General features: G+C 40.7%; 1 protein-coding gene across 1 annotated transcript in view; it reads right to left on the bottom strand.

Moving 5' to 3' along the window:
* Positions 1 to 19,150, bottom strand: part of KIF5B (kinesin family member 5B) — a 38,472-nt gene that overhangs the window by 3,774 nt on the left and 15,548 nt on the right. Inside the window, exons 12-25 of the mRNA XM_084781943.1 lie at positions 18,479 to 18,672; positions 17,114 to 17,182; positions 13,240 to 13,446; positions 10,625 to 10,768; positions 8,120 to 8,308; positions 7,599 to 7,716; positions 7,250 to 7,315; positions 7,047 to 7,152; positions 5,964 to 6,065; positions 4,756 to 4,816; positions 4,585 to 4,656; positions 4,301 to 4,405; positions 2,124 to 2,340; positions 1,538 to 1,685 (exon numbers count right to left, since the gene is read on the bottom strand). Coding sequence (XP_084638069.1) covers positions 1,555 to 1,685; positions 2,124 to 2,340; positions 4,301 to 4,405; positions 4,585 to 4,656; positions 4,756 to 4,816; positions 5,964 to 6,065; positions 7,047 to 7,152; positions 7,250 to 7,315; positions 7,599 to 7,716; positions 8,120 to 8,308; positions 10,625 to 10,768; positions 13,240 to 13,446; positions 17,114 to 17,182; positions 18,479 to 18,672 — 1,781 coding nt within the window. The 3' untranslated portion in view covers positions 1,538 to 1,554. The remainder of the gene's footprint in view (positions 1 to 1,537; positions 1,686 to 2,123; positions 2,341 to 4,300; positions 4,406 to 4,584; positions 4,657 to 4,755; positions 4,817 to 5,963; positions 6,066 to 7,046; positions 7,153 to 7,249; positions 7,316 to 7,598; positions 7,717 to 8,119; positions 8,309 to 10,624; positions 10,769 to 13,239; positions 13,447 to 17,113; positions 17,183 to 18,478; positions 18,673 to 19,150) is intronic.

Raw genomic sequence — 19,150 nt, 5'->3', positions numbered from 1 at the left:
GACAGCCAAGGCGAACACACAGAGGAAACCCTGTCTTGAGAAAAACAAAACAAAACAAAATAAAAAAAACCCCAAAAAGCTGTCAAGTACTACGTGGGGAACGTGTATGCTATTTCTGTAACTTTTAAATTTGAAGTTATGTTATGTAAAGAAAGCCCGCAGATGATATTCTGTCTTCTTGCCAGAAGCAAACAACAACCTGAATGTGATCCCCAGGACCCACATGGTGGAAGGCGATCAGACTCCTTTTGAAGATGTCCTCTATTTTCCTAACCTGTGCCCACACACAGACACAGAGTCACATACATCAAATATATTTGAAAAACAGGAAGAAAGAAAAGAAGGAGGAGGAGGAGGAGGAAGAGGAAGAAGAGGAGGGAACCTCAGAAATCCATTAGAAAAAGCAACTCACAGGGGCTTCAGGGATAACTCAGTTCCCAGCACCACCTAGCAGCTCACTACTCTGTAACCCCAGTCCCAGGGGATCCAACACCCTCTTCTGGAGCCCAAGGACAGTGCATGCATGTGGTACACAGACACACATGCAGGTAAAATACCCGTACACATAAAATTAAAATTAAAAAAGTTAAAAAATAAAAGAAAGAAATCAACTCACAATACATGAATGAAAAAGGGACATAAAGCGGTAACTTGTTGAAAAAGAATCCATAAGCGGAGGTAAGTATGCTATAATGTCCACCTCATTCAATAAACCAGTGGAACAGTATTTTGGGCCTATCAAACTAGAAGCTTATAAACTACTAATAGTCAATGATGATAAGAATGCAACCAAATGCTAATTTTTATTAAGGCACAATTTTAGGCTGTCTTTCTAGAAAGCAATTACGAGAGCCTTAAAAAGTTTATGCCTTGGAATGAGGTAGTATAACAGATAATTCATATTTCAAATTTCATTTATACAAGTTTCAATTTTAGAACAAAATTAATGTGTTTTATTAAATTTCTAGTAAAGGGAATATTAGAAGCCAGGGCATACCAATTATTTGCATCACAAAACAGACAAGAAACCATGCCAAGTTGCATTCATAAAACCACACACATTAAAAAAAATAAAATCTTGGGCTGGAGAGATGGCTCAGTGGTTAAGAACGCCACCTGCTCTTCCAGAGGTCCTGAGTTCAATTCCCAGCAACCACATGGTGGCTCACAACTATCTATAATGTAATCTGATACCCTCTTCTGCTGATAAAGCACTCTATACAATAAATAAAAATAAACAAATCTTTAAAAATAAAATAAAATCTTAAAAAAAAAAAAAAGCCTGAAGAGATGGCTCAGTGGTTAAGAGCACTGGCTGCTCTTGCAGAGGTCCTGAGTTCAATTCCTGGCACCCACTTGGCAGCTCACAACTGCCTGTAACTCCAGTTCCAGGGGATCTGACAGCCCCTCACAGACATGCATGCAGCCAAGACACCAACATAAATAAATCATTAAAAAAATAAAATCTTGATCCTAATGTGAAATGCTCAGCATTTCTACATACAGTTTCAACTCAAAAGCTAGGATGAACCCACACCTGTGATGTGTCCATGTTTACGCCTGCTTGCCTCCGCCACCTCGCAGAGCCACTGGCTGGTTGTTCTGAACAAATGTGCCCCCTCCGCGGACTGCGCCTGGGTGGGTTGGAGAGGCAGCTGGATGCTGTCCAGGGCGGATAGGCTTTGCTGTGAGACAGAAGATGGAGTTAGAATACGGCCTCGGCGACTGCAGTGACCCAGTCCCCAGTGTTTTGTTGTTATGCAGCCCTGGTTGTTGTCTCTACATGGACTAGGCTGGCCTAGAACTCACAGATGGGTAATTTTCAGAGTCCACGAGGCTTGCACAGGAAGTGCTGCCACGTATACACTCTTACAATCTTTTCTCTGCACCACTGCTGCTGCCATCTGTCCTTTCTGGAAATGCTCTTTTGCTTTGGTGGTTTTTACCTGGGCAGTCTCCCATGGCCTTCACCTGGCTGACCAGTGAATGTGGCAATCTCTTAGTTTCTAACTCCTTTCAAAACAGCACCACTCTTTAGTAATTTAGAAATAAAGACAGAACACACCACCTTGACAAAGCATGACAGAGGACCACCAGCTGCCTGGGCACGCATGTCCACTCACCAATCTGCGCAGAGTGCCCCCTTCTGGCCATGTTCTTTGACCTGACGGCCTCCTTTATCCGGTCTACTTCTTGTTGATAGCGTTTGCGGTCTCGAGACGCATTTTCTTTGGCTTCTTTCAGGGCTGACTCCAAAGCTTTCACTCTCTCAGCAGTAGCTCTAAGTCGTTTCTCTAACTTAGGAAGTTCACAGCGAAGGTCTGCATTATCACGAACCAACTACAGGTATACAGAGAAAATAGGGAGAGCTTTTAACAAGATGATTTAAGAAAACAAGCACTTCATAACTGCAGTTTAGCAAAGCAAAACTACATGTTCTATTGAGCGTTTCCATTTACACAGCACCATGTAAAAAATGCACGTGCATCAGACATACAATCCACAAAGCACACACTTGTCTAGTTATTTGTTTTGAGATAAAATCCTAGAATAGTCTCAAACTCACTCTGTAGCACATGACCTTAAACTTCTGATGATGCCTCTACCCCCTGGGTGCTGGGATTGGAGCACTGTTACCACTCTAGGTTTCTGTGATGCAGAAGACAAAACCCAGGGTGTCCTGCATGCCACGCAAGTACTCTCCCAACAGAACACCCCAGCCCTGTCCGTTTAATTATTATTATTTTTTAAAAGATGTATTTATTTATTATGTATACAGTGCACATTAGATCCCATTATAGATGGTTGTGAGCCACCATGTAGTTGCTGGGAATTGAACTCGGGACCTCTGGAAGAGCAGTCAGTGCTCTTTACCACTGAGCCATCTCTCCAGCCCCATTTAATTATTTCTTATGGGTTGACTGGACTGTAATCCCTCTGTACCTAGACAGACAATGAAGTTGAATATGGTGCTAGTACACAGTACTTTCTTTAGTAATACAACTTAGCTGGTAAAGCAAATACTCCTTGGGTATATTTATGAGACAGGGTTTCATGTATCCCAAATGGCTTCCAACTCATACAGTGAAGGATGACCTTTATCCTCTGGTCTCTGTGACTCAGTTGGGATTACAGGTAAACAAAACCAAATCCAGTTTTTAATAGGGGTTCTGGGTATTGAATTCAGGGCTTCATGCATCCTAGGCAAACATTCTCCTGAGCTAAGTCTCCAGTTTGCTCTATAGGCATCCAGAAAGCCTAAGAAAGCATACTAGTAAAAGCTAAAGTCCTTAACATCAGTGATAGCACTGAGTTTGCAATCAAAAGTCATATATATATATTTAAAGATTGATTTATTTATTATGTCTACAGTGTTCTGCCTGCATGTGCCTACACACCAGAAGAGAGGACCAGATCTCATTATAGATGGTTATGAGCCACCATATGGTTGCTGGGAATTGAACTCAGGAGCTTTGAAAGAACCAGTGAGCCATCCCTCAAGCCCAGTAACAAAGTTAAAAATTAGCAAAACAGAGCTGGGCGTGGCCCCACATGCCTTTAATCCCAGCACTTGGAAGGCAGAGGCAAGTGGATCTTCAAGAGTTTGAGGCTAGCCTGGAATACAAAGCGAGCCCAAGACAGCCAGGGCTACACAGGGAAACCCTGCCTAGGGGAAGAAAAAAAAAAAAAGTAGAGAGAGAAAGAAAAAATAATCAAAGAAAAAGGCTGTGTCTAAATTACAAAAGGTAGCCAATCCAATATATTAACAAGAAATTTCAATCTTTAACTACAGAGGAAATAAAGAGTATTTCACACTTTTCATAGAATTTGTTTTATAATAGGGTTGATAAAAACATTAACTTCCGATCTGGACATGGCAATTCACACTATAATCACAGCACTTAGGAAGCAGAGGCAGGATGGCTGAGGTGCATAATAAAACCCGGCTCAAAAAAAATAAAAGGGGCTGGAGAAATGGCTCAGCGGTTAAGAGCACTGACTGCTCTTCCAAAGGATCCAAGTTCAATTCCCAGCACCTACATGGCAGCTCACAACTGTCTGCAACTCCAAGATCTAACACCCTCATACAGACATACATGCAGGCATAACACCAATGTTCGTAAAATAAAAAATAAATAAATAATAATTTAAAATAAATAAAAGCAAAATGTTAACTTCCCCAAAAGTGCCTGTTCTCTGTAAAACTGCTCAATAAGACAGGAGTATCACAGGTTAAAATGCTTCCTACTCCCTCACTTATAGCTCAGCAATGCTGCCATATGACACAGTCTCTTATTACCTGTTTGTGCACTTTGGTGAGCTGTTCAAGATTGTTTTCAAGGAAGGAGATTTTCTGCTTCTGTGCAGCACTGCCACCCGTGTCATCAGAGTCAACCTCAGCGCTCTGAGAGGAGGATGGCGACAAAAGTAGTGAGAAAGTGTTGAGATCAAAATACCCAAGTTTCCGCCACAGAAACATGGACACAACAAGACTCACGCAGGAATGACCAATACATTACTGTAAAAAGCATCACACACAGCAAGCACAATTCCTACAAGCAGCCCTCGGCACTATGACGTCACCTTTTTCACTCTGGTAGCCAGGTCCTGAACAAAGAGCTTGCGCAGGTTGTGTAAAGTCTGAAGCTCTTTTGCCTTGAATTAAGAGGAAAGATACTGGTCTTACATTCATAATAATTAAAACATAAAATCCAAAACATAGTCCCTATCCTACTTATTTTCACATTTTCTTACCACTGTCTCCTCCAGACCCTTCAAGTCTTGCCTCGCTTGTTCTCGTCTGTCTTGCATCACCCTAAATTGAAGCAACATAGTTACATGTTTTCAACTTTGATTCCATAAGTTCCAATTTTATTTAGCAAAAATGAAACCAAATATATTAAATTCAAATAGAAATATGCTAATATTTAAACAACAGTTTGGCCATGCTGTATCTTTCAGAGAAATCTGTATTTATGTATTTCAGGCTCTTTGTCATTATATAATTTATAAGGAACAGACCTCATGCAGCAATGAGCTGCATATAAGGGATGACTCAAATTTGCATTTTAAAATATGGTACATATAGTAAGCTGCTATTTACTCAAAATGATCCTCATTATGTGGAAATTGTTGATATTAGTATGTGTCTGAGAATAAAATGTTTTATGCCACACAAAAGTATAGCTGGAATTCAGTAGAGTTCCACCCCTCACCCCTTGGTCCAAACCTTGCATCTGGACTTAACCCCAGGGCCTGGCACATTCCCTACCCACTGGACAACATTCCAAGCCCTCAGCAGAACCTTTATGCAATCTGCTCTGAATCAGTCTTCCGGTGTAACCATCCTAACTGTAGTTCACTTGCAAATTATTTCTTAAAATTCAAGGCCTGTGGAAGACTATCACTGTGAGCTGTCTATCTCCTCAGACTCTGGAAAGCCAGGAACTCAGCAAATGAGGAAAATAAGGGAAAAACCCTGCTCAAACAAGTACAGTCAGGGGCTAGAAAGACGATTTCCAGAACCCACGTGATGATCTGACACAGCCCGTGGCTCCAGCTGCAGGGGATCTGTCACCCTCTTGTGACCTCTGTGGGCAAGAGGCATGCATATGACGAGCATGCATCAATCTGGGCAGGCCACTCATACACAGTAAGAGAGGGAAAAACAAACAAAATACCAAAACTTTATTTAAAAAAGAAGTTAAGGCCAAAACAAAATCTTTTTAAGTGAAAAATCAAATTTGACAAAATATAGTATTAAATTATCCTACAATTTTTTAATTATTTATTGTCAGATATTAAGGTTTTTATGATAGATTCTTAAGTACCACAGACACTGGGCAAATGGGCAGGACATAGTCCATGTGGGAGCTTGCTCTCACTGAAACACAAGCACAAACCACAGAAGGCTGCCATGCCCAAGAGGAGTGTCTACAGTTGCTTTAACCCAAGCTACTCACGTGAGCTCGTGCAGCTTCCTGCTCTTCTCCTGGTCCGTAGCCTTCAGCCTCTCATGCTCCACTCTGAGCCGCTCCTGCTCCAGTACCATCTTCTGGTTTTGACTGATAAAAGAACAGAATACAAGCTCAACCTCAAAGTTTTCTGAATATCATCATCGAAATTTAACTTTTTAGAGGGAGTTTGATTTTTATTTTTAAATTTTATTAAATTTATTGTTTGTTTGTTTGTTTGTTTCTCTATGTAGTCCTGGTAGTCCTGGACTCGCTTTGTAGATCAGGTTGGCCTCAAGCTCACAGATGTGCCTGCGTCTGCCTCCCGTGTGTTGGGATTACTGGCATGTGCCACCACGCCCAGTGAGGGGGCTTGCTTTTTAAAAATAGGACCTTATTACACAATCCTGCTTGAGAACTTGAAATCTTCCTGCCCCAGCCTAGAAGTACAGGTGTGTGCCACTATATTGGGCGTGAACTCTAAAATGCTCAATCTCATTTGCCAAGTGGCCAGGACTTCATTACTCTGCTCTCATAAGGGTAGGGAGAGGGGCCTGGCTGTGAGTCATATGATCATCTGAAATCATTTCACTCTACTCCCCACACCTTTATCTTCACTTCCATTAGGTACTAATATAGCAAGAACCATCTCCCAAAATTTTTCATTACTTACTCCATTCCTCTCTCTTTTGTTTTTTTTTACTCAAATTATTACAGATTTCTAATTTATCTTTATATGTGAAGACAGAAAACATGGGGAAAAAAAGAAATGGCTTCTAAGTAAACTAAGATAATAACTACTTAAAAACAAAATGACATCCTCATAGTTTCCAAAATGCCTTTCTCAAACCTCTTAGAAGCTAGTAGTCGTCTGCAATAACAAGTTCAAGACAGAGGCCCTTGCTTCCTTTCCCCTTTCACAAACTATTCAGATAAAAGCTGGTCTAGAACTTGGAAAGACTTACTAAGAATGTGAAAAAAGCTTCTGAGTTTGCTGACAAGCAGGTTTCCAGGGAGGATGTGTTTGCCCACCAGTGAGTAGTCAACCTTTCTGAATTAGTCTCCACCCACTCGGAGAAGTACAGCACTTACTCTTGGAGATCAGTGATTAGTTTTTCCTTTGCCTCAACTTCATCTCTCAAACTACTGATTTGTTTTTGATGAGTTTCTCTGTGACTCTGGATCTGCTGTTCAACAGCTTGCTGAAATTCATTTGGAAGAGAAAAGATATTAAAGTTAGACTCACACTTTAATAATGACGGACTAAAACCCTTAGGGTGTATAGAGCATCCAACTTGCCTTAACTTCATTTGCAGTCTGAACCTTGTTTAAGTGCTCTTTTTCCATTTCATGGACTTTCTCTGTTTGGCAGAGGAGGAAGGGAAGGAAAAAAAAAAAAAAGCAAGCAAACAAGCGTTAAGATTACTCAGAGAAACCAGAGGGCAAATAGGTTTAATAACAACTTGGCTAAACTCTGCAAGTTCAGCAGCACTAGGATGCGCCCCACTCTTTATTTCCAAGGCACACCAAAATGGGTAATTTATTTACTATTGCAAACGCTCTACATTCTTGCCATTTTCCTTCACTGTGAGTACGTTACCAACAATTATATTAAAGTAAGGAAGAAGATGGACATAGCAATACCTTGTGCTCGAAGTTGGACTAGTTCCTCGCCAAGGGAATCAACAGATTCCTCTAGCTGTCTCTTCTTTTGTTCTACATTTTGAAGGTATTCAGTCAATGACTTGATTTTGGCTTCATGCTTTTGGGGAAAAAATACTGATATGAAGTGGAGAAATATCTCATACACATCGTGCAGTTAAAATGTGAAAGGCTACATGATTATCTAGACAGCTTATACCACCTGCTGCCTGAGAGACCGCTCCTGCCAACCCCCGCCCCGATGCTCACCACTGTGCAGCAGCAAAGACAGACCGCAACTGTCCTGCAGCTCTGCTATCCAGTCTGTCAGGTTCCTAGCTCATTTCCATACTCAGTATGCACACATTAAATCATACAAGTTGTTATACTGCAGCTACACTAAGAAACACCTAGGCCTTTTATCAATGGAAAGACACAAAAGCTAGCGATTCTAAAATCCTTTATAATAAATATAATTTATACATGACTTTTTAGACAAATGGAAACCATTCTGAAACACATACTTGGGAGATACGAAGCTGGCATGCTGCTAACTCCTTCTCATTTTCTTCCATTTTTTTGTTGCTCTCAGTCTGTGTGCTTTCTAGCTGTTTGCAGCGCTTCACCATAGTTTTTACTTCTGACTTCATTTTGCTGATGTAGAGCCTTGCAACAGTGAACTCTTCATCTATCATACCAGTTCCCTCCGGTTGCTGTGAGAAAAACAAGAAGTTAAAGCCAGAGTCTCAGGGTGGCACACACCTTTAATCCCAGTACTTGGGAGGCAGAGGCAATCAGATCTCTGTAAATTCAAGGACAGCCTGATCCAAAAGGTGAACCAAGTAAGACCCGGTCTCAAACCCCAGCCCCACACAAAGGTACGAAAAAGTTAACCCAAATGTGTTCAATGTCTATTTTCCCAAGCTAGGCTAGAAACCTTACAACATCAAGTGTATAGTATTACAGAAGTCACAGGAAGCCAACATGTGTTAGTGAGTCATGATGTACAGGTGGAGACCAGGGGCAACTTGCAATTTCCTTCTACTATGTGAATTCAAGATTCATACGCAGTGCCTTAGATTTGGTGGCAGTCCCCTCGACCATGGAGTCATCTCACCCTTTTTGTTTGCTTCTTTTGAGACAGGATATTACTTTATAACTTTGTCTGGCCTTGAACTTCATTCACCTTTACATGTTGTGAATTCTGTGAGTTCAAGGCCAGCCTAGTCTACAAAAGGAGTCCAGAATAGCCAAGGCTACACAAAGAAACCCTGTTTTGAAAAAACAAAACAAAAAAGGTAACCATTTAACATAACAACAGGTAGGGTTGGGGAAATGAGCAGTCAAGTGTCTGACATGACCACAGAAAGATGTGAACTCCCTAGCACTCATGTAAAAGCCTAGGCAAGGAGCCATGTGTGGTGGCGCACACCTTTAATCCCAGCAGAGAAAAGCAGACCACTGCGAGGCCAGCGAGTCTAGGACAGCCACGACTACACAGAGAAACCCTGTCACAAAAAACAAAAACAAACAAAAAACCAAGACCCACCCTCACCCCACCAAAAAAGGTAGGGTTATCGTAGTGTGGTCCCAGAACTGGGGAAGACAAGCAGCAATGTGGGGTGCTGGCCAGCCCACTCAGGCAAGTTATCAAGCTTCTAGCTCGGGGAGGGCCTTGTTCCAAACTATAATGATACGGTTGGGAAGATGGCTCCTCAGGTCAGGTGCTTGCTGTCAGGTGTGAGCACTGAGGTGTCGGGCTGCAGAACCTAAGTAAAGGGCAGCAGGCACAGTGGTCACTTTTAGTCCCCAGTACCCACGAGGCAGAGACAGGGGGTCTCTACAGAAAGAAACTAGCCAGCTGAGCTCCAGGTTCAGTGAAAAAGGGGACAGGGAATAAGGAAGACACCTGATGTTGATCACTGCCTCTAAACACATCATGAACACACATAAAGTTATTTTTTAAAAAGCAGAAAGTAACAAAAGGTCAATTCATTTATGATTTTCACCCCTGAGTGGATTCACCACTGTTCTAATCAAATACACACGAAGAAATAAAGCAAGCTATTTAAAAGGTCATTCACCATCACTATCAACATGCATGTGTGTGATATACTAAATGCCAACGTGACACTGTTCATGAAGTCAGTTCTCTCCTTCCTCCACGAGCTCCAGGGATCAAACTTGTTTCATCAGGATTATGCGGTAAGCATCTTTACCCACTAGGCCACCTCACCAGCCCAGCAAGGCAATGTAATTTTTAAGTGAAAACCTTCACACCTTTGAGGGAAGACTCCAACATGGCCCAATGAGATTGCTTAGTGACTATTCAATTTCTGTGCCCCTGGTTTTCTCCCTCCTTTCTCTTCTTTTTTTAATCAGATTTAAGGGGCTAGAGAGATGACTAAGTGCTAAGAGTGCTTGCTGCTCTTCCAGAGGAGCTGAACAGGGTTCCCAGCGCCCCCATGGAGTGTCACAACAACCTCTAACTCCAGCTCCAAGGGATCCAACACCCTTTTCTGTCCTCCAGAGGCATCTGTCCACACATGGCACAACATATATACACATACACAGAGACCATAAACATAAAAAGTCTAAAAAGTAGTTAACACCACCTACCACACATGGCTATGAGGATAATAGGTATGAAAAAACTTTGTTAAAAAAAACTAACAGGACTAGGGGTATAGTAGTCAGTAAAATGTATGCCAAAAAAGCTGAGGATTTTTAATCCACACTAAAAATGTCAAAATTGAAAACAAAAACTAACAGCCAGATGCAGAGGGGCACATGACTATATTCTCAATGCTTGGGAGGCAGGTAGGTCCCCATAGGAAAGCCTCCGGTCCCACTGGGAGACTGTTTCAAAAAACAAGGTAAGAATCAAAGAAAAGGAAACCCCCAAGTGGATGGGCGTTGAAGAACAACGCAGCTGAAAACATGCGCACCTGTGCCCGCACAGCAGCACATGCACACAACAGAACAGTACACCACAGTGTGAGCTGTATGCAGAAAATTACACACATTACCTTCACATCGTTGTTTCCCACGGCGATCCCTATCTCTGCAAGGTCTTTTAATAATGACGCCATCATCTCAGCAGCTCGTTTCTTCTGGTGGTTGGTCATTTCCTTCAGTTTCTGAAGCTCAGCGTCAATACTTGCTAAAGTTGCCTGACAGAATGCAAGAGTAAGGAGACCCTTCAAATACTCAGTACAGTTCTCACAAAACCCTTTGTTTTCTGGTTTGAGATTCTAGCTCTGTAGTGAATCATGAGGTAGCTTGTAGTTCAAGCTTAAGAAATGCCAGACTATGTAAAGCGGGCACCTTATATTCTTATATTCCAGTAACAGCGGGCATAAACTGTATCAGTTCTCTGAGTTCTTTAGGTTGGATGTTTTCTATGTAGAAATGGGGAACTTCAGTATTAATGAAGTATTACTATCATCTACCTCTATATTTGTTTATCTTTTGAAATTAGCCTGAGCAAATTAATGTTTGGACTGCTAGTCCCTGGCTTTAGAGAACTACTTTCTATACAGCTATTTTACTACTGTGACGTAAGTAATTACTTAGGAGCTAATGATGAATTGATGTTATTGAGCTTAACTACTCCAGCTATGTATTTAAAATAATATCTGGTTACCAGCTACAAAACAATCTTTACATTGTGAAGAGCACAATCCACTCCGGCCCACATTAAAATGACATACCAGGTACCAAGATAGCATTTTTAATGCAAGTTAGTGACTTTTGGTCAATATTTGAATACAGGTGCCATCATTTCAACTGCTTTCTTTTGGTGGCTGGTTATTTCCTTTACGTTCTGGTATCAGTAGGACATAACACTCTCCCACTTTACAATACACCAGCTCTCCTCTAGATCTTAAAGTTCAGCAGCTTCTAGCATAATCATTTACTAAGCTGCCAGGCATTTTCTAAATATCTAACCAGTAATACTGTTTAAATATACAACCAACAAAATCTGGTGAATTCAACTCCACAACTGTCTTAAATAGCAGAACCAATGAACACAGACCAACTTACCACCTGTAAGATTCACCTGCTACCAAACAGTAATTAGGTTTGCTAAAAATAAGTAAACTTGCAAAGAATTATAACATTCTTTTTTTTTTTTAAGGTTTATTTATTATTATGTATACAGTACTTTCCTCAGGCTAGAAGACGGCATCAGATCAGATTATAGATGGTTGTGAGCTACCATGTGCTTGCCGGGAATTGAACTCAGGACCTCTGGAAGAGCAGACAGCGCTCTTAACAGCTGAGCCATCTCTCCAGCCCGAATTATAACATTCTTAGATATCCTTGGCAACTAACTATGGCAAACCTAACTATTAAATTTGGAGATTAAGAACAGAAAAGAAAAAAAAAAGGCCTTTTATTTAAAAGCTCTATCTCTTTTTAGATTTATTTTATTATTTTATGTGTATGTATTATTTTGCGTATATGTTATTTATGTCTGTGCATATTGTGCATGTCTAGTGCATGTCTGAGGAGGTCAGGAGAAGGCAATGGGTCTCCTGGGAGTTACAGCAGGTTTGTGAGACAGCATTTGGTTGCTAGGAATCTATCCACTGAGATACCTCTTTAGCCCTTTAAAATGTCTCAGAAGTAGTAAACTTTTTGGGGGTTGGGGTTGGGGGGTGGTTTTAGTGACAAGGTTTCTTTGTGTGACAGCCCTGGCTGTTCTGGACTCACTTTGTAGATCAGGCTGACCTTGAACTCACAGAGATCCACCTGCCTCTACCTCCTGAGTGCTGGGATTAAAAGTGTATGCCGCCAATGGCTGGCAAGAAGGAAATCTTTTAAAGAACTATTTCATAGTACTGACTGCTTTCCTTCAGACACGTAGGCACAGATAGGAAAGAGATGGCAGGCACCAACGCTAAGTACAACTAAGAACTGATTTCTAAGCAGAAAGTTAGTATAAACAACTGAAACATGGCAGCAGTGTTGTTGAGAGAATCATACTATCTGCTATTTCTGGTATCACTCCATGAAGTTGGCAACCTACCTAAATCTCCATCTGCTACAGAACACGAGGTCCTATTCCCTGTGCTGGAAGGCCACTGCTCTAGTCAGTACTCCAGTGAGCAAAACAATGATTATTCAAAGTATCCCACAACTACTCTCAACAACTCAATTAAACAGCAGTCCCTCTTCCTCCCTCCCTCCCTCTTTTGGTTTTGCTGACAAGACATCCCAACCCAGCCCAGGCTGGCCTGGAACTCACAGCACTCTCCTATCTCTCCTTCCCTAGTGCAGGACACATGCCACAACATCTGCCTACATTTTCATTTATTTTTTATGCACTTATTTTTTAATTTGAGTTTGATCATCTTAAAGCTTTATTAAAGTATGTTGTATTTCTCCTAACATTAGAAATAGCCAAATCATTTACATTAAAAATTAAACGATGTTATCAATATACTTTTAGGAACCAAAATTATAACACTGTCACTCTACCTCCTAGGCTTTGTATGTAAGGAGAGATAAAGGTGAGGCCTTGGTGTCTTGAGAATTGACGTTACCAGTATCTTAGGCTTATATAGGAATAACTTATTTAAATAACTTTCCTTTAACATTACTTATACTTAAATACTAAGAAAACAATTTATCTTACAGATTTTTGATTCAATTCATCACTAAGCAATTCATATTCCTTAGTTTTATCTTCAACTTCCTGAGACTTCTGGTCATAGTTGACAGCCAGTTCCTCCAAGGCCTGCAGAACCTCCTTGACTTCTTCTTTAGAAGCATCGTTTTCTGCTTGGAGGCGATTCAGTTCAGCTTGCATGTTATCTTGATCCCTTCTGGTTGATGCCAGAAGCTATAGAAAGAGTAAATAGAATTTTAACAAACTTGAAAGAAAACATTCCTTTGCTTCATGACTTACACAAGAGAAATGAAAAGCAGCACTATTAGAGGTGCTGATACTTTATTCTTTATTAAAAAGATGCATTTAACACATAGTTATGAGCAAGCACTGGACTACACAGAAAAGAAGAAAAGTAACACACACAGTACATATGCATATATGCAGGTCTTCACATATACATATGAAATAAAAGTCAATCATCTTTAAAGAAGTTAGATTTGCTTTAAGAAACTAAGGGTGGCCTCTGAGTTGTGCCTCAGAGAAATGTGTCAGCACACTAAGTTTTAACTGGAGAGAAGACAGAGGACCATCAGGGTCAATTACTTTTCAGCAGAGACATCTGAAAATGCATGGGTCTATTAGCAATGGTTAGTAATGGCATTAGGGGACAGGAATCACAAATGCTAAATGTCCTTTAGTGTAAGAGACAGAATAGTAAAAAAAATTATCCAGCCCCAAATGCTAACAGACTACCTCCAAGAACAATGTCATAGATGAAGTAGACAATAGAAGTCACCAGGCATGGCGGCACACAGCAGGGGCCGGGGCAAGAACAGTGTTGGGGCTAGCAAGAGCTTGCTTCAACAATCCAAAAAGATTAAGCTGATTAAGACTGATGTTCTGGGGGCCAGAGAGATGGCTCAGAGGTTAAGAGCACTGGCTGCTCTTCCAAGGGTCCTGAGTTCAATTCTCAGCAACCACATGGTGGCTCACAACCATCTATAACATGATCTGATACCCTCTTCTTTTATGCAGGTGTACATGCAGGCAGAGCACTGTATATGTAATGAATAAATCTTTTTAAAAAGCGACTGATGTTCTGGGGGCTGAAGAGATGGCTCAGAGGTTAAGAGCACTGGCTGCTCTTCCAAAGGTCCTGAGTTCAATTCCCAGCAACCCCATAGTGGCTCATAACCATTTATAATGAGATCTGGTGCCCTCTTGTGGCATGAAGGTGTACATGCAGGCAGAACAGTGTACACATAATAAATCTTAAAAAAAAAAAAAGACTGATTTTCTGATAAAGGCTGTTTCATTCTATTAGAATATATAGACTTTTCTGTTCCTTAAAGCTCTCAAAAAACCTTAAATAGGGACTATTTTTTAATTATCTCCACTATATTGGTAAAGTAAAATGTGGATCCAAACTAAATCATAAGAGAAACATGGAAGAGATGAAATGAAAGGTGGCACAGACTGGGTCTAGGAAGACAACAGGAAGGAGTAAACATGGTTATTCATGTGACATTCCTATTCTCAGAAAAAGTCACACTGAAAATTACACAATTGCTAACAACTATGATGGCTACTCTTGGCTGTCAACTGGACTTACATCTGTAACTAACTAAAACCCAAATGGCTGGGTACACGTGAGGAATTATTTTTGTGTTTGGAGGGGTCGGGGACAGGTCAAGACAGGGTTTCTCTATGTAGCCCTGGCTACTCTTGGAACTTGCTCTGTAGTTCTAACTCTAACTCTAATTCAGAATCTGCCTATCTCTGCCTCCTGAGTGCTGAGATTACAGGTGTGCACTAGCACCACTGGGCTATAATAGTTGATTTTTAAAACCGCCACAAGTTTCTGATTTAAATATCATAAAAAATTATTCAGTGAACTCTGACTTGGGATTAGGACAGAATTTTCAAGATTATGAAATAGCTCTTAAACATACTCTGCCATTTTGTACTATGCATTTATACCAAGTGGCACTCTCAGCATCAACTGTTTTAAAATCAAGATACTGAAGAACCAAGTGTTCAAAATGTTGTGTTCTAGGACTTCCTATTGGGATTCTAGGTGAGAGAAGCATGGGAGAATGGGGAAATAGAAGGATTCAGAGGGTCCTAGAAACCTACAAGAAGAACATGACGGGCAGATCTGGGCCCAGAGGTCCTACTAAACTATGACACCAACCAAGGACAATACGTGCAGTAAACTTCAAACCCCTACCCAAATCTAGCCAATGGACAGGACATTCTCCACCATTGAGTGGAGAGTGGGGACTGACTTTCACACGAACTCTGGTGCCCCATATTTGACCACGTCCCCTGGAGGGGGAGACCTGGTGGCACTCAGAGGAAGGACAGCAGGCTACCAAGAAGAGACTTGATACCCTATGAGCATATACAGGGGGAGGAGGTCCCCCTCAGCCACAGTCATAGGGGAGGGGAGTAAGGGGAAAATGGGAGGGAGGAATGGGAGGATACAAGGGATGGGATAACAATTGAGATGTAATATGAATAAATCAATAAAATATATTTTTTTAAAAAGTTGTGTTCTGTAGCATCAATACACAGCAAAGCACCCATTATTATTCAGGCCTGTTTTCATTTTAAAAAGCAAGAATAAATGCATACCAAATAACTGCTCTATTAAAATAAATTTCTTTATGATTATCAGTAAATGTTTAGTTTATATATCTAGTTTGTTTTTTAAGACAAGGTTTCTCTGTGTAGCCAAGGCCTTCCTGGAACTCCCTCTGTAGACCAAGCTGTCCTCGAATTCACAGAGATCTGCCTGTCTCTGCCTAGTCAGTGCTGGGATTAAAGATGTGTGACACCACATTCCAGCAATCTGATCCAAGTTAGATTCATTTCAGAAGAGGATTCCTCAACTGAGAAAATGTCCCCTCTAGACTGGCCTGTGAGCAAGCCTGTTTTGCAATTTTGATTGATGACTGATGTGGGTGGGGGCTGTCCTACAGGGCATGGTACCACCCCTGGGTTGGTGGTCCTGGGTGCTATAAGAAAGCAGGCCAAGCAAGCTATGAGAAATCAGTAAAGAACATTCATGGCTTCAGACTCCTCCTGCCTTGGCTTCCCTCAGTGACAGACTTAGAAGCTATAAGGCAAAACGAACCCTTTCCTCCCTAAGTTGCTTTAGGTCATGGTATTTTAGAATAGCAACAGAAACCATAAGCCTCAGTGGACATCCCATAAACGCCATTGCCCCAGTGGACATAACATGTTTTACACAACACAGTGGCCATTACAGTTGCACTCAATCACACATCTTATAGATCTATATATCTAGGTTATTAGTGAGAAAAAGTAAATATATAAACTATTATGCACATAGCGTTCCTACTCCCTCTCATCTATATGTAAATATTTTTCTCTAAGGGAGTGCCTAATAATTATTCCAGGCCATTGTGTCCCCCAAATCTGTAGGAAATATTTAGGGGTGGGAAAAGCAGGGAGATATGTACTATCATCACCTAAATACAGTAGGAGAGAGTTAGAGACCCCACAATTGTGTGGCCCAGGATCTCCCTCCTGTTGTTTCCTGAGAAAGGTCTCATTTACATAGTCCTTGCTGGCCTCAAACTTGAAATTCCCCTGCTCCAGCATCCAATTCTGGAACTACAGACTTTCAGATTAAATGCCACTACACCTGACAAAAACAAAACATTTTATAGCAGCTGTCTTCTCACTTCTATATATCTCAGAACTCAAAACTTCAAAACCAAACAAGGAGGAAATGAGCTGTTTCAATACAAGCACGTTGATACTTAACACTCAACAACTGTAAAGCTATGATGTTTAACATAATCTGAGCTCCACAGATTCTTTATTTTTAGATGTAAATACTAGGCTGTTCTGGGAGCATTTAACTCACCTCTTCCTGATCCAACATTTGTGTCTTCAATTTCTCCACCAGTTGGCTTTGTTGGTTAATCTCTTCATCCTAAAATTTAAAGTATCCAGTCACCAAAGTAGTCTATAACCTGGCTTGTCCCAACACCAATTCTGAATTACTACTCCTTTAAAGTAGTCAACAGAATTTAAATTTTATAAGGAAAACTTGAACAGAGAAGGCTTTCTTCATTAACAATGGTACCATGGACCACATAGCCAAGAAAAGGTCAAAGTTTATGAAATCACTTTAAAGGCTAAAAAAAATACCCTAGTTTATTTAAACTATTACTGAAAATAGTGACTATATAGTCACTTCAAAACTCAAAATTATTTCTGTTCTACTGTGTTCATGCTTGCCTTCTTGCTAAGCCTACAGCTCACTACTGATGCAGCCAGCGAAAGCACCACCCTTCTGTGTCCTTTCCTCTTCCATGATATCTTAAGAGGGTCCTCAGAGCTCTAATGTGTTTATTTACTTTTTGTTGTTGTTTTAGTTTTTTGAGACAGGGTTTCTCTGTGTAGCCCTGGCTGTCCTGGACTCAGTTTGTAAACCAAGCTGACCTCAATTCATAAAGATCCCCTTTCCTCTGCCTCCCTGAGTGCTAGAATTACAAGTGTGCACCACAGTGCCTGGTTATAGATCTGTAATTTTAAATGGTTGATTCATTATGATTCTTCAGTGACTCAGTAACAAATTTTTTTTTGGTTAAATTTTGTTTGTTTTTAACAGGTAGGACATCCATGTCATAGGACTGCATTCTAGGTAACTGGCATGCACTCTGACATGAGCAGTGTTTTTTCTTTTTTCTAGATAGGGTTATCTCTAGCTGGCCTGAAATGGGTGATTCTCCTGACTTAGCTCCTTGTATGCTAGTATAACAGGTGTGCGCCACCATTATCGAACAGTTGTTCACATGCCCTGTTTAAACACAGAGCTAAAATTTCATTTTCTGCCCCTGGTGCTTGTGTTGGAATTCAAAGCCCCATGCGATGCTAGCACTCTACCACTTAGCTACATCCCACACCCTTGAAGTCAGCACTTAGATTTTCTGTTGATGATTCTCCCACCTGCTACAATCACTTTGGGTCTCATATAACCCAGGCTATCTTCAAAGTCGCTATGTATTCAAGGCTAGCCTTATAGTCCTTTCCTCCTGCCTAAGTCCTATAACTTCAGCATGTTCCACCAAACCCAGCAATATCTTGGCTTTCTAAAAGCTAACAGAAATAAAGGAAGATGTAGATCAAAAGGCTTTCAGTATTGAAATTAAAAAATAAAAATACGGATGTCAATAGCATTCTAAAACAAAATGGACAAATCTAAAACAAGTAAAATAAAATCTACCTTGTCGTCAAGTTGCTTATACAATTTAGCAATTTCTTCTTCACACTTTCTTCTTTCTGCATCTGTAAAACTGCCAGCCACTCCGATTGCAGCTGCTGGTTTATCATTGGTAATAGTGACATCTTTATCTGCTGTGAAAGCTTCCAAATTGGCTTTCTCTTTGTCAAACTGCTCATCAACAGGCACTGTCTCCCCTAAAGTGACAGAGAAATGGTTACTACAAATGTGCGCATCTAAGCCTGACAGGACTCTTTCCCTCTGACAAGGATGCTATCGGTGTTCCCTGCTGCCATTTTAGCACAAATTTGTTTAAGCTTTTAAGAGTCTTAAATTTCTCATTCTGGTCACTGTTTTCAATGGCTTCTCTGTATTCAGCAGATTTTCAGAGCTTGGTTATACACTAACTACTCTGAATTGTCAGGTAGTTCACGAATCTCAATTTCTTTAGGGTTAGCCAACAGCACTTTACATCTTTGTGGTGCCAAGTTTCCCCAGAATGATCCTTACTGTGTTTTTTATGTCAACACTTGAACAAATACCTACTTATTCTAGTCTTTGCAGATTATATTTAATCAGGAAAGCCCACCAATAGTCAGCCCATGTGGAGATGCTGGACAGAACAGCATGCATGATTTTGAAGTCAAAAGGCTTCTGCAGTGGCAAACCATTGAG

Source organism: Acomys minous, assembly GCF_964271855.1.
Source record: "Acomys minous genome assembly, chromosome: 5".
Taxonomy (NCBI): Eukaryota; Metazoa; Chordata; class Mammalia; order Rodentia; family Muridae; genus Acomys; species Acomys minous.
Note: the sequence above shows the minus strand (reverse complement) of the source record. Positions and strands in the feature narration are given on the sequence as shown.